Genomic DNA, 13,701 nt, shown 5'->3' with positions numbered 1-13,701 from the left:
TGGAACACATTGTGAACAGCCTCATGTTATTCGCTACTGATCACAAGTAGAATAGCAGGAGCAGATGAAGTGGACCAGCACCGAGGAGCACCACTGTGCAGTGGTTTGCTCCGTTTGAATTTAACATCTCCTGTTCAGGCACACTTTCTCCCAGGAGCTCTGTAAAGGCTTCGTCCTCTGCAGGGTGTGTGGTGCGCACTGCTGAAAAAGTACCACAGCTTTAATATGTTGCCCCCGTCTTCCCCAGGAGAGGGGTGGTGTTGGTCAATCGACCGGGGATGCATGAGATGAGCATGCCAGACGACGATCAACACACCCTGAAGCTCCAGAGGGTCAGGAGCTCAGACATCGGTCAGCTTGTGGTCACGGCCAGCAACCAGTTTGGCAGCGACCTCTGCACGCTTCAGCTGGCGATGGCGGGTCAGTTTCATTGAGGCAGAACACCTGGAGATAAATTTACCTTGAATCCAAAGGACTTACTACTTTCTCTTGGCAGCGGTTAGCGCCAGCAAAGAAGACCTATGTGTAATTGTCTTTGAAAAAGAAGAGAATAGGGCATTTACTTTCTAATTACTTTTTTACTTTTTCTTCCTTAGTGGCTCCCAAGTTTGAAACCATCATGGAGGATGTGGATGTTCACATTGGGGAGACATCCAGTCTGCTTGTGGTGGTTGAAGGAAAACCAGACCCAGATATCCTGTGGTTCAAGGTAAAATAATTTTAAGGTTACCTGATATCAGCTAAAGAAGTGAAAGTGATGCTGCACAAAAGCCTAAAGAAGCATGATATTGAAATCAGCAGAATTGTTGTGCAACGGCGCAGCATGTTGACCATATTGGATTGGTCTGTCGCAGGACGATGTCCTCCTCTCTGAGAGCAACCACTTCACATTTGTGTACGATGACCCCGAGTACTCCCTCGTTGTCCTCAACGCCCGCCCCGAACACTCCGGAGTGTACACCTCCACTGCCAAGAACCTGGCCGGCTCCAACTCCTGCAAAGCTGAGCTCACAGTTCATAAAGGTCGGCAGTCCCACAAAACATAAAAAGTACTGTCTGAACAAAGAAATTCGTCCTAGTAACCATTATTATAATCCTGTGGGATGTAAACATACAATGAGGTAGCATTTTTGAATGATAAATACTGTTCTGTTGGAGAATTAAAGGCCTGATATTGTATCAACAGGCTTTTCCTCTATTTGCTTTTGATCTTCACCATTTATTTTCGATTTTAACTATCTCCTGATGCAGCACTACACTGGTTGTTGTTGAAAATTGCTCCTCTAAATCTACCACAAATGAGAAAGAACCACAATGTGAAACCATCTGTCGCTACGCTGGCACACATGTAAAGCCATGCATGCACACAAACACACTCTGTTGTCGTTCCCTGCAGAGCGAAAGCAAGCAGCCGAGCCAATGGAGGACGAAGGAACCATTCTGAGGAAGATGAGGCGGTTGACTGATTACTATGATGTCCACAAGGAGCTTGGGAGGTGAGTGCGTGTGTGTGTGTGTCACTGACTCCGCTTCAAACGCGGCGAGTAAATATGCTGTAATGTCTGTTCGAGGTCGGGCCGCGGGAGGGGGCGGAGTCTCACCTGGTGAACAAGAGTTGACGGCAATGGGAGAGTGAGTCACCGGCCGCCGAAGAGGAGCGATTGCATACGCCGACAGATGATTTGTTTTGGTCTGAGTTGTAGATCGGAACATGCGGACGACGTGTTTGGGTTGTTAAACGGAGCAGCATAAACGGATGGAATTCTGATTTGTTTTCCCAAACAACACTAGAAAGCAGTCAATCATGCAATGGCCGTGCCTCCCTCCCCGTTCCTCCATTCTCCTGAGGGAGTGCTGACTCGCCAAGGAGAATCAATTATTTAAATGGTGGAAAAGGTCAACACTGTCAGTGATTCGCTCCTTAAATCTTTCTCAGGGAATTTTGTGTCCAATCCACAGCATCGGTTTTACATTACCTCCCTTTAGAGACCTTTTATTCTCTACATGTAAAGCTCCTAAAAGCCTTCAGTTTATATCTAAGCGGATATCATTATGTCAGACCTACTGTTCAAAAAGGTCAAGAATGGACTTCCATGCTTGTAGCTATAATTTGATCTGTAACGAGGCTGCTCCAGCTCATGTAACTTTTATATCTCGTCTGATGGGAAACTAAAGGATTCGACAGGATTTTTTTTCCTTACTTTAAATTTAACCTAGACTAGTCATCTGCTATGTATTAAAGCAGAAATGTTTCCATTGTTGGATGCAGGGGGGCCTTCTCCTATGTAAAGAGGGTGGTTCAGAAGAAGGGAAAGGCCGAGTTCGCTGCTAAGTTCATTTCTGCGAGCGGGAAGAGGAAAACCATGGCTCTCAAAGAGATGGACCTGCTGTCCGAGCTGGACAACGAGAGGATCGTCTATTTCCAAGACGCCTTCGAGAAGAGGAGTGTGGTGGTCCTCATCACCGAACTGTATCCTTTCAGTCATCTTATCATCTGTGATAAAATATATTCTTTAATATCTCTGATCTGTGTTGTCCAAGCAGAGAAAATATGTGTTTTTCATCTCTGGTTGCTTAGATGGTGTCAAGATCTCCGATCCCCCCGAGTTGGTTGATGAGAAGAATCGCAGCACGTTGATCAATTAAAGTCAAAAAGTTAACATTTATTTAGAAGAGAAAAAGATTACATGAGCAATTCTCCGCAGATATCTGGCTCTAACTATTGCTTGCAAGCAGGAGGTCCAACACAGCAGCACGTATCTCAGCGCTCGGCGTAATGACGTCTCCGAGCAGTGAAAACGCTGAGTTTTTATACACATGTGAAGAACGTTCTCCGTGCCAGTTACGAGAAGCTGCAAAGCAGGTTGAGATAAGAACCCAGGTGAAGCTGAGGGTAGCACACACACACACACAAGATCCTCCTCAGTGGCCGGTGCAAATCATAATTAATTGACATAGAGTAAAACGTGGATCCTGAACTTTCGTAACGAATAAGATATAAACCAAGGCCATGAACAGAAGTCCTTTGTTTTGAAGCTTCTATGAGATCGAGTCAACCGTCCTCCCTTCTCAGGACACAGCTGCAAACTAACATTTTGTATCATGCTGCTCTTTGCACATCAGGGTCAAATACAGGACACTTGAGACACGGCTTTGGCACAAACAATGTTATAATATATTTTACCAGTACATCTCACAATGGTCATATATTTTCCTGCAGCGTTGTTTCAAATTCACTCTGCTTCATTGCTCTTAAACGCATCTCAAGGACATGAAAGATCCAAAGCATTAATCCTGATGTCTCCCGCGCTCCCCTGGAGGCATGAATGAAGCGCACCACAGCTTTTTCTCCCTGACTCTTTACCCGAACAGTGGAATTAGCCAGCGATGGGACGCGTGGGAGTTTCTCATTTATAATTCATTGCTTGTGCACCCACCACTTGGACTGTGCAGTCAAGCCACAGCTCCGTTTTGTTTTTTCCTCAACCGTGTTAAGATGTCACGAGGAGCTGCTGGAAAGACTGGCCAAAAAAACAACAGTGAAGGAACTGGAGGTGTGTGTGTGTGTGTGTGTGTGCTGCCTGCACTGCGCTATCATTACGTAAAATGATTGTTGATTTCATTCCTCCTGTGTTTTCGCTGCAGATCCGCTGGAGCGTCCAGCAGCTTTTAGAAGGTCTTCGCTATCTTCACCAAAAAAACATCGCCCACCTAGATGTGAAGGTATTCGTCCACCCTAGTTCTGAATCCCTGCATCTCATTCATTTCACCACATTCTCTCAGCAGAACCTAACGGTGTGTTTCGGGGTACCCGCTTTCAGCCGGAAAACATTTTAATGGCAAGTCCTGGGAGTGACCTGATCCGCATATGTGACTTTGGTAACGCCGTGAAACTGGAGACTTCTGAGGAGCACTACTGCAGATACGGCACGCCAGAATATGTCGCACCGGAGATTGTTAACCAAACTCCCGTCTCCACGGCAACGGACATATGGTGAGCCACCTGCTCTCCAGTCTGACTCCACACTGCGCTGCCTTGTTATTGGCAACAGATATTGTTCCCCAAAAACAAAAATCCCCTTGTCAATCATCTGTCCTGCTCTCCCACAGGCCTGCTGGTGTCATCACGTACCTCTGGTATGTTTGTTATCATTGTTTCTAGTTTGCATTGTTTCAGTGCAGTACAACAGGCACAGATATCTTTATTTCATTTCATTTTTAGCCTGACTGGAGTGTCTCCCTTTGCTGGTGAGAATGACCGAGCGACAGCCTTAAACATCCGTAACTACAACGTGGCGTTTGAGGAGAGCATGTTCGCCGACCTCTGTAGAGAAGCCAAGGGATTCGTCATCAAGCTTTTGGTGGCGGACAGACTGTAAGCAGCTTAATGACTTCTACCATAAATATGTGTAACTGTTGCGTTGCCATTGTCTAAGCAGTAGCATGCTCCGCCCTCTTTTTTTGTCATCTCCTAGGAGACCAAGCGCCATCGAGTGCCTTCGCCATCCTTGGTTCAAGGTGAGTTATTTTAGAAAAGACATGTCCCAACTGTCGGGGGAACATATTCACAGGTGATTACAGTGACATTGTATTTAGCTTAAAGATCACCCCAAAACTGAAGATGAAATTAGCTTTTTTTATATGCAAATTAAGCATTTGTAATATGTGCTAATTTGCACACAATTCCAAAACAGAAACCTGAACATTGGATGAAGCCAGGTCCAAAATATGCGTTTCATTTTGTTGGCATTTTAGAGTCAAAAGGGTTTTAATCACACCAGCCATTAGAAACTGTCTGAAAATGTCTTTCACTATGTGTCAGGAATTCAATGTTGAATCAAGCTATAAATGCCCTCTGTAGAATCCTTCTGAATAAAGACAGGAATGAAACTAAAGTTTTAGTTTATGCTGACTCCGCCCATTTTGTCTTGCAGTCGCCAACCAACAAGAGCATCAGCACAGCTTTGCTTAAGCAAGTTCTGTCTAGAAGACGATGGCAGGTAAGCATCGGTAGATTCATTTATTATGCGCAAATGAATGTCTCAGGTGCTGAATAATTCTCATGGAATAGTCCGGCATGCCCCGTGAACTAAATGTTAAATCCATCGGCCTAAATGAATCCCCTAAAGCAGCGATTCCCAGTGTGTGGGCCGCGATGGTACTGCAGGTGGGCCGTCGATTGGACCCTGAAAGCACCGTCCCCACATCCCCTCATCCACCCGCCCTGACGTGGAGATAAAGTAGTGAATGAAACAAACTCACCTTGTCCTCCCTTTTTCTGTACTTTTTCTAGCGTTCCCTAATCAGCTACAAATCAAAGATGGTCATGCGGTCGATCCCAGAGCTTTTGAATGAGTCGTCCAACCACGTCTCCATTGCTGTGGCCCGGCATTTAAAAGAAGGCTCCCCACCCCCCTCCTCTTCCTCTGACTCCGACGCGGATGTAGATGAACTGCCCTTCATTCCCATGCCGCTGTCCATGGCCTTTTCCGGTTCCAGGGTCTCTCTTAACGAGATCCCGGGGGAAGAAGACGTCGCTGCATGGAGTGTTGCTGCTGAGGGGACGAGGAAAAAGGACACGGTGGGGACGGCAGGTAAGAGGGGAAGGGCTGATGAAGCTCTGAAGAATGAAGAGGAAACCCCAGTTGAGGAGGAAATGGAAAAGACAAAACTGGTTCCTCTTGAAAAAGGAACAAGTGTGGAGGTAGACGGAACACAGCCGAAATCCAGGAGGTCGACGATGAGAAGAGGCAGCTCTGCTGATTCAGCGCTGCTTCTGCTCATCAACCCAGAGGAGGGAACCGCAAACAAGGATCCACAAGACCTTTCCAGGAGCCTGAAGAAGGCTGTTTCCATGGAGCTACCCAATCGCAGCCCGAGTCCCGGGGCGGCCAAGTTGAGCCAGGAGGATTACGCCCTCAAACTGGAGCTGATGAGACAGCGGCTGCTCAGGGGAGGAAACGTGGACAAAAAGATGAGCGGCCTGCGAGGGCCCCTGTTTGAGACACTCGGCATGGACGACGAGAGGCGGACCGCGTCCCTCGATCGGAACCTGAGGAGATCCAGAGCGGCGCCGCCGACGCTCGACAGAGCGGCGTCTTCGGAGAGCACCGTGAAGGACACGCCGACGACCAGAGTTTTTTGTAAAAGCGCCTCGTTCACTCAGGGGGATTCCGAGCCCATGCCCCTACACCGCAGGTTCGGAGCCCCCTTAGAGATCCCTTCGGGGCGCAATGGCGACGCAGAAGGGGAAAAGCTCCAGAAGGAGAGCTCGATGTCCGCCATCACGGAACAAACACCCGAGTCCGTCTCTCCTTCAAAGAAGACTTCCTTTGTACTCCCAGCGCCAGCGAGGTTGGACCAACATCAAAAACAGAACAATGTGAAAGAACGTGAAATGCAAAGTATGAATGAGAAGAACACGGATGTTATAACACAGAAAAAGACCAACGCCCAGTTAGAGAAACCAGATGGAGAAGACTGTGACTCCAGATCCCCCTCTGTTATTACTCCTATAATTGTAATAGAGGAGGAGGATGATGAGGTAGAAGAGAAGAAAGAAAATCAAGAGTTGCATGTAAATGAAAAGGACCTGATTGAAGAGAAAGCGCACACTAGTAAACCCTCCTCTGCTTACGCAAGTGTCCTTCAAGCCGTTTCCACCACAACGGATGACACCCGGTCCACAGAAACCCCCCCGCTGCCCGAACACCCAGCAGTGTTTGCCAAAGTGGCGACCGCCGATCGGCCTCCTTCCTCTGCTTCCACGTCTTCAAACCCCGACATCGCTGGCCCCGCCCGCCAGCCCGTGCTCAGAACGGACATCAAAGACATCGACTCTGAGGAGGTCTTCCAAGCCAGATTCAAGAAGCGGGAGTCGTCTTTGACCCGCGGCCTCCGAATACTGACCAGAAACAAATCGGAGGAGAAATCCCCGGCGCTGAGCCGGAAGGCGGGCGAGGGCGGGGAGGAGGTGTACAGGCCGGGGCCGAGGGGGGCGCCCCTCCAGATGCTTCCCAAAGGACCACTGGCAAAATCCAAGTCTGTCCAAGATTTAAGGGAAGAAGAGAGAGAGACCGGCCTCAGTCTGATCGGGAGGTTTTCCTTGCGGGCCAAGAGGTCCACATCCAGTGATAAGAAGGGGGAGAAAGCGAAGGAGGAAACGCCCCAGGAGGTGCAGGAAACCGCTGTGAACAAAAGGGTTTCATGGGCCATCGGGCGCAGTAAGTCGCTGGATACAAAGGAGCTGAGCAGCGCAGCGGAGCAGAGGCAGCTGGATGAGAGGCAACAAAGAAAAGCTGACGAGTCATCGGTTTCTGCAATGAGGCGGAAGTTTGAGTCCAAAGTGGCAGGAATCTCTGCCAAAATGAGGACGCAGTCAGAGGACAGGAACGGCCAAGGCGCCGGGGGGAGTCAGACGGAGCTGGTGCAGAAGGAGTTGATGAAAGTCACAGATTCCCCGGTGCTGGCGATGCGGCACAAGTTTGAGAAGAAAGTGGCGGGGATTACCTCGAAGATCCGCAGTCAGTCCGAGGAGAGAAAGGAGGGTGAGGAGGGAACGAGGACTCCTCTGTTTACCCGCCACCGCCATTCCCAGTCCGAGGGGCTGGGGCTCAAAGGGATGGGCATCCCCGAGAACCAGCTGGCCAAACAGAGCGGCGGCGGCGCCGCGTCCAAGGAATCCATCGAATCCGCCTGCAGTGCCCAATCCGGAAAAGCCTCAGAGTCCGACAGGCGTTCCCGGTGGGACAGGTGGGGCTTGACGAGGGGCAAGAGGGACAAAACCCCGTCTCGGTCTGACCTGCCTGCGTCCGTCCCCAAAGAGGAGGGTCTCTCCACAAGCCAGCAGTTCATCCGCTCGCCTTCGGATTTTGCCCCCGTGTTCCACATCAAGCTGAGAGACCACGTCCTGCTGGAGGGGGAGCCGGTCACTCTCAGCTGCCTCCCCGCCGGAAGTCCACACCCAGACATCACGTGGACCATGGGTACGCCGCTTCGGCCTTTCGCCTGGTGGTTTTATCAACGAAGCGCCGCTCAGCTCCCTGTATTTGCTGTGCGTTTCAGACCGTAAGCCGCTGGAGTTGGACGAGCGGATCGACCTGATGTCTCATCCAGACGGCAGGCAGCTTCTTATGATCAGGAAGTCCAGCCGGAGGGACGCCGGAGTTTATGAGTGCATAGCGACCAACCCCATCGCTACCATCACCACCTCCTGCACGTTGACCATAGCCTGTGAGTGGCTCATTCGGCCCGTAGTTATCTAACTAAATGTTGTTGCTGTAGCGGATGGATGGGGAAAGGTTCATTAACGCAGAGCGGGGTCTCCTAGAGGCACAGCTGCTCCTTTGCCTTTCATAGACATGCACTGATTACCCGCATGATGTGATGTATTTTACACCGCTTAACTTTAATTGCAGGAAGAGTAGAATGAATATTGGAGCAGTTGAAATGAATATTAATGTCAAGAGATTAACTTTTACTGTAGATTGGCTTAATGGATTTTTTTCTCTCGTATTCATGTAATGGGAACATATGATGCTTCCGGGGATTTAGGACCACTGGGATGAGACTTTTCAGGTTCCATTGCTAAATACATTTCTCAGATTTTCACTGGAACTTTATTTGTCGTGCTCGGGGACACGTAGTCCTTCTAATGTCAAACACTGAGGTCATTTTTTTCCCCTCCGATAATTCTGTGCTGCGCGTAAAAAAACACCTGACAGCTAATCTCGCCTGATGTATGGGCTCCACCGGTGCAGCCGGTGCACAGGCTGAAAGGGAAATGCATCCACAAATTAAGGAACCACGCTGTTTGTGTCAGGCTTGGTTTGGTTGTGACTACAAATCCCACACCATCATATGGACCGGGTTTTTATATCCTGAATAACATCTTGTCTTTTCTTCCTTGCTATCTTAACGTGACATTTTAATATAGTGAACCAGTGATTGCTCTATCCGTTGCAATGTACTATGTAACTCATGTCTCTAATTTGTTCTTTTTCACTCTTTCTAAGGTGTCCCGAAACGGCCCGGAACCCCTGAAGTCCCTCAGACTTACAACAACACCGCCCTGGTGCTGTGGAAGCCAGCAGACACCAAGTCTCCATGCAGCTACACCCTTGAAAGAAAAACCGAAGGTGAGTCCCGTCACTTTTTTATTCTTTCATCAGTTTAGCTCAGAGCAGGTTGTGAAATGCATTACTATGAATTGGTCTGAAGGTGGTTTCGCTGGTTTTGAAACTACATTCCTTTTCCGTATTATTGACAGTACTTTGGTGGTAGCAGTGTTTGAAAAGCTTCAATGAGGTTTGGCTTTGTAACACGTTTTAATACCCGGGATCTGCCCTGTGCGCGCTCTAATTTACATTTTATTTCGGTTCTCTTTCACCGTGCAAACGTAAGAAATGAGATTTCACGTCAGCCACTTTGACAACTCTGCCATCTGGCGGTCAATATGTGATCAAACAGAAGTCCTTCTCCTCCCAGAGAACAAAACAAGATTATTTTCTCCTTTTTACCTGTTCAACATTTTACTCATAAGACTTGTCTTTCTTCTCTTCGTAATTCCATTAATCAAACATATTTATATCCAATATGAATACCTAAATATGTAAAAAGGATGCCTCATTCAAACCACTGTTCTTTATCCATGAAGATCACTTCTCCCTCCTCTCTCTGTGCTGCAGGCGATTCTAACTGGCTGACCGTAGCCACTGGAGTTGTGGACTGCTACTACAATGTCACCGACCTGCCAGCAGGGGGCGCTTTCAGGTTCAGAGTCTCCTGCAACAACAAGGCCGGTCAGGGGCCGTACAGCGGCTCCTCTGCTCCAGTCAGCCTGGACTCGACAGGTACTTCACACACGGGAAGCCTCCATCACAACATGCTGGGTAACGGCGGTGACTAAAGGTTGTATTTCATTATCTCACAGTGGCTTCGCCCCCCACGGCCGTCGTAAAGACGGTCCCGGCACCGCCCGAACCCGCGGCCGTGCCTCCAGTAAAGCCGGTCCAGAGCATTGCTCCCAGCGCGTCCGTCTCCACCGCCGCCTCCTCTGCTGCTTTACCTCCGCCCCTTAAAACTCCACCCTCTCTGCCTTCTGACGCCCAACTGCCGCCTGCGGCCCTCCAAGACGGCCCGAAAACCGGTTCCTCTCACCCCCCTTCAGCCCCAGTCAAAGCACCTCCACCCTTCGTCCTCCCCAAGCCCCAGAGTCCAGTCAACGTGGTGTCGCCTATGACCCAGAATGCAACAGCATTGCCGCCATCGACAACGCCAGTCAAACCAGCAGTGGCCTCCGTGCCCACATACGCCCCCGCCGCCCGTGTGACCCCGACTCCCGTCTCCTTCTCGCCACCAGTGCTCCAGTCCTCCAGCATGAGCCCCTTTGGTGACGGGGTCAGCACCCCCACCAGAAGCACCCCATCAGGACGCGCGACGCCCTCCGCTGCTCTGCGCCAGGGGGTTCCACAGAAGCCGTACACTTTCCTGGAGGAGAAACCCAGGTGAGGCGGAAGGCCGTGGTTAGGCGCGTGTTTTAGGCTTTTTCAAATGTTGAAAATGACGGAGGCCATTGTAGGTTCCTTCTTCTGGATTATTGGTTGTTTTATATTGACACTGCGGGAAGCTTTTACTCACCAGATAAGATGTTGCCAGTCTATGAAGGCGCACTGAGCTGAGTTGATTAATCCTTTTTATGCTCTGCTTTATGGCCGCTATGCACTTTCAGACATTCCACCATGCAGAAATGATCCTGAGGGGTTTTCGTGTTACTTACAAATTTTTAATTTAACTTAAATGCAGGACAAATGTTTGGCTTTCAGGGCCTTCAGTTAAAATAATTTTACCATAAATCGAAGTGGTGGGATAAAAGTCTCAGTATATCATACATAATACTGAAAAATAATCTAAAACTAAAAGATCTAAATCTCATGATATGTTTGATAAATATCTCTACAAACATCCCTCATTTAGACTCACAGACTGGGTGTATAAAGAACTCTCGTTCTCTTGTTGTATTGTGTTTTTTTATTTGTTTTTTTGCCAGGGGTCGCTTTGGGGTCGTCAGAGAGTGCCGCGAGAACGCGACAGGCAAAATCTACATGGCGAAGATTATTCCCTACAACCAGGAGAACAAGCAGGACGTCCTGAAGGAGTACGAGATCTTGAAATCCCTTCACAGCGAAAAGGTCATGGCTCTACACGAGGCCTACGTCACGCCGCACTGCTTGGTGCTGGTGGCGGAGTACTGCACCGGCAAAGAGCTGCTGCACAGCCTCATCGACAGGTAGGAGGGCGGGGGCGTCCCCTCGCACCCACGGACACAAACTCAGACAGAACCACACAGCAGGAAAATTCATCAGAGAGTAACCTCCATTTGCTGTGGACAGGTTCCGCTACTCCGAGGACGACGTGGTGGCGTACCTGGTCCAGATCCTCCAGGGGGTGGAGTACCTCCACAACCGGCGCGTCCTCCACCTGGACCTCAAGCCCGATAACATCATGGTGACCAACCTCAACGCCGTCAAGATTGTAGACTTTGGAAGCGCTCAGAGCTTCAACCCCCTCAGCCTCAGAGCGCGGGACTCGGCAGCGGGAACGCTGGAGTACATGGGTGAGGGTCGTCTCTGACTAGAACGATCGAAGCAAAAAGACACATTTTGACAACGCCAATCTTATCATCTCTAAATCCCCTCTTCTAAAGCTCCTGAGATGGTTAAAGGGGAAGTGGTTGGTCCTCCTGCCGATATTTGGACTGTTGGCGTTGTCACCTACATCATGTACGTGTGAGACGTCTCTTTGGAATTCATTTAATGTGATTTCACAGGACTAACAAATAACAGTAAAACACAGCGTCGAGAATTGTGTGTTTTAATCACTAACTCAACATCATAACGTAAAGTAGGCACCACATTTAACAAATTAATTTGTCGCATTATGGACTGATCCTGCTCAACTTAGTGTTTCCTGTGATTGTGATCAGGCTCAGTGGTCGACTGCCCTTTGAAGATAAGGACCCCCTACAAGTGGAATCCAAGATCCTGATGGCAAAGTTTGACCCCTCTAAACTTTACCAGAATGTGTCCCAAAGTGCCTCCGCCTTTCTCAAGAAGACGTTGAGCAGTTACCCATGGTGAGAATCGACAAAATATATATATAATATGATTATCTATGTTGTGTAATGAAAAATTACCCCCCCAGGGCGCGTCCTACTACGCGAGACTGCTTCACCCAAGCCTGGTTGCAGGACTCGTACCTGATGAAGCTGAGGAGGCAGACTCTCACCTTCACCTCCGCCCGACTCAAAGAGTTCCTGGTGGAGCGGCAGCGGAGGCGCACAGAGGAAGCCACCGAGCACAGGATGCCGCTGCGCACCCACCGGAGCACCGGGGGCGCGCCGCACGTCCCCGGACCCAAATGAGGCGGCGGTGGGTTGGAAAAAAACGCAGCGATGCCCCTCTAGGGAAAAATGTCCGCCTGGCACCGGGTGGGGTTCGGAGGGGGTTGAACATCCATGTGTTGTTGGAGAATCCAACGCCGAAAGGGCCCTGAGATGAAACGAAGCAGGAGGAGGAGACGCGTTGAATTGAGGAACCTGCTCGGGTTGTTCATCCTTGCGAGGACACGGGGGTTCTTTGATCGCACAATACCCCGGTTGGCCCCTAGTGATTTCTGAAAGTGCACATTAATATTCAGTTTAGAAAAACATCGTGTTCCACTCTGCACGATCAGCCCGGGAACATCTGTTTCATTAGCTTTTATTCTGCCTTGTTTGTGTCACCGAATTTATTAGTAAACAACTTATGTACCATGGTTTATGCTGCTAATTTATTTTTGCATTTAATTACACATTTTAAAACCAAAAATATAATTATTTTTCTTGAAATTGTTTACTTTTTACATGTTAATTTATTTGCATGTGTGAGTGGGTTTGTTTGTGTGCGGGATCATTTTTAAATCACTTTTTAAAATTCAGATCGAGCTGAAAAAAAGAAGATAAAAATAAGGAGTGTCTTTGTGATTGTGAATAAAACTAACTATTTTAGGGAGCGCTAGGAATGTTTGGTAAATTTTCTCGTTCGGTGGTTGTAATGAACTATGAAAAGCAGTCTGTAATGTGGATTTTACATTTTACACGGACAAGTCATCCACTGGTTAATTGCTGTGCTTTCTCAGCATTGCCCGTCGGTTGGTTGGGTTGTTTAGATCATGATCACCCAGTCAGTGCCTAAATCGGATTTATATCCAAAGTTCTTGTTGTAAATGTGTCTCTGGTAGTAATGATTCACAATGGAATGAGAAATGTTCGACTCCAACAGACTCATTTAGATCCTTACAGTACACGCGGTCTTGTAATAATAAAACGTGTCGTGTGTTGCTCTATCACAGTGTTCCTTTTTGTATCAATTTGAACGTTTGAAGATTTATGAATGTACCAATTTGCTGTGTTTGTATGTGGGGAAAAAGTTGAAGACGTTTTTATGAGAAGCTATGTAATAAACCATTGATACAATTGGGAAAAGTTAGATGCTTTGTGGAATGCAGTTTTGGTCATGGGTAATAATAAATCATTCAGTGCTTTTCTTTTACTTTAAAGGTGTTTGCTGCTATAAAAATACACACTACAAAGTGTTCTGCCCAATAAGAGCATAAATAATGGAATATTAGTGTCAGTTTATGCTGGCTCCCGGTCATGTTTAC

At 48.3% G+C, this 13,701-nt stretch overlaps 1 protein-coding gene across 11 annotated transcripts in view; it reads left to right on the top strand.

The window, feature by feature from the left end:
• LOC120816102 (striated muscle preferentially expressed protein kinase-like) overlaps positions 1-13,522 on the top strand; it is a 35,378-nt gene extending 21,856 nt beyond the window's left edge. For 10 of the 11 annotated variants that reach the window (XM_078100989.1, XM_078100983.1, XM_078101023.1 and 7 more), the window contains 22 exons: positions 248-420; positions 597-709; positions 855-1,023; positions 1,397-1,496; positions 2,270-2,470; positions 3,497-3,554; positions 3,646-3,723; positions 3,822-3,994; positions 4,111-4,137; positions 4,223-4,375; positions 4,476-4,518; positions 4,935-5,000; positions 5,294-7,985; positions 8,065-8,232; positions 9,015-9,137; positions 9,687-9,851; positions 9,932-10,505; positions 11,048-11,287; positions 11,391-11,614; positions 11,705-11,780; positions 11,984-12,133; positions 12,202-13,522. In XM_078100989.1, coding sequence (XP_077957115.1) covers positions 248-420; positions 597-709; positions 855-1,023; positions 1,397-1,496; positions 2,270-2,470; positions 3,497-3,554; positions 3,646-3,723; positions 3,822-3,994; positions 4,111-4,137; positions 4,223-4,375; positions 4,476-4,518; positions 4,935-5,000; positions 5,294-7,985; positions 8,065-8,232; positions 9,015-9,137; positions 9,687-9,851; positions 9,932-10,505; positions 11,048-11,287; positions 11,391-11,614; positions 11,705-11,780; positions 11,984-12,133; positions 12,202-12,421 — 5,986 coding nt within the window. In that variant the 3' untranslated portion in view covers positions 12,422-13,522. Of the gene's footprint in view, positions 1-247; positions 421-596; positions 710-854; positions 1,024-1,396; positions 1,497-2,269; positions 2,471-3,496; positions 3,555-3,645; positions 3,724-3,821; positions 3,995-4,110; positions 4,138-4,222; positions 4,376-4,475; positions 4,519-4,934; positions 5,001-5,293; positions 7,986-8,064; positions 8,233-9,014; positions 9,138-9,655; positions 9,852-9,931; positions 10,506-11,047; positions 11,288-11,390; positions 11,615-11,704; positions 11,781-11,983; positions 12,134-12,201 lie in introns of those variants that run through there. The other variant, XR_013467379.1, reaches the window with a different exon arrangement.
• The last annotated feature ends 179 nt before the right edge of the window (positions 13,523-13,701 follow it).

This window comes from Gasterosteus aculeatus, chromosome 1 (genome assembly GCF_964276395.1).
Source record: "Gasterosteus aculeatus chromosome 1, fGasAcu3.hap1.1, whole genome shotgun sequence".
Lineage (NCBI taxonomy): Eukaryota > Metazoa > Chordata > Actinopteri > Perciformes > Gasterosteidae > Gasterosteus > Gasterosteus aculeatus.
Note: the sequence above shows the minus strand (reverse complement) of the source record. Positions and strands in the feature narration are given on the sequence as shown.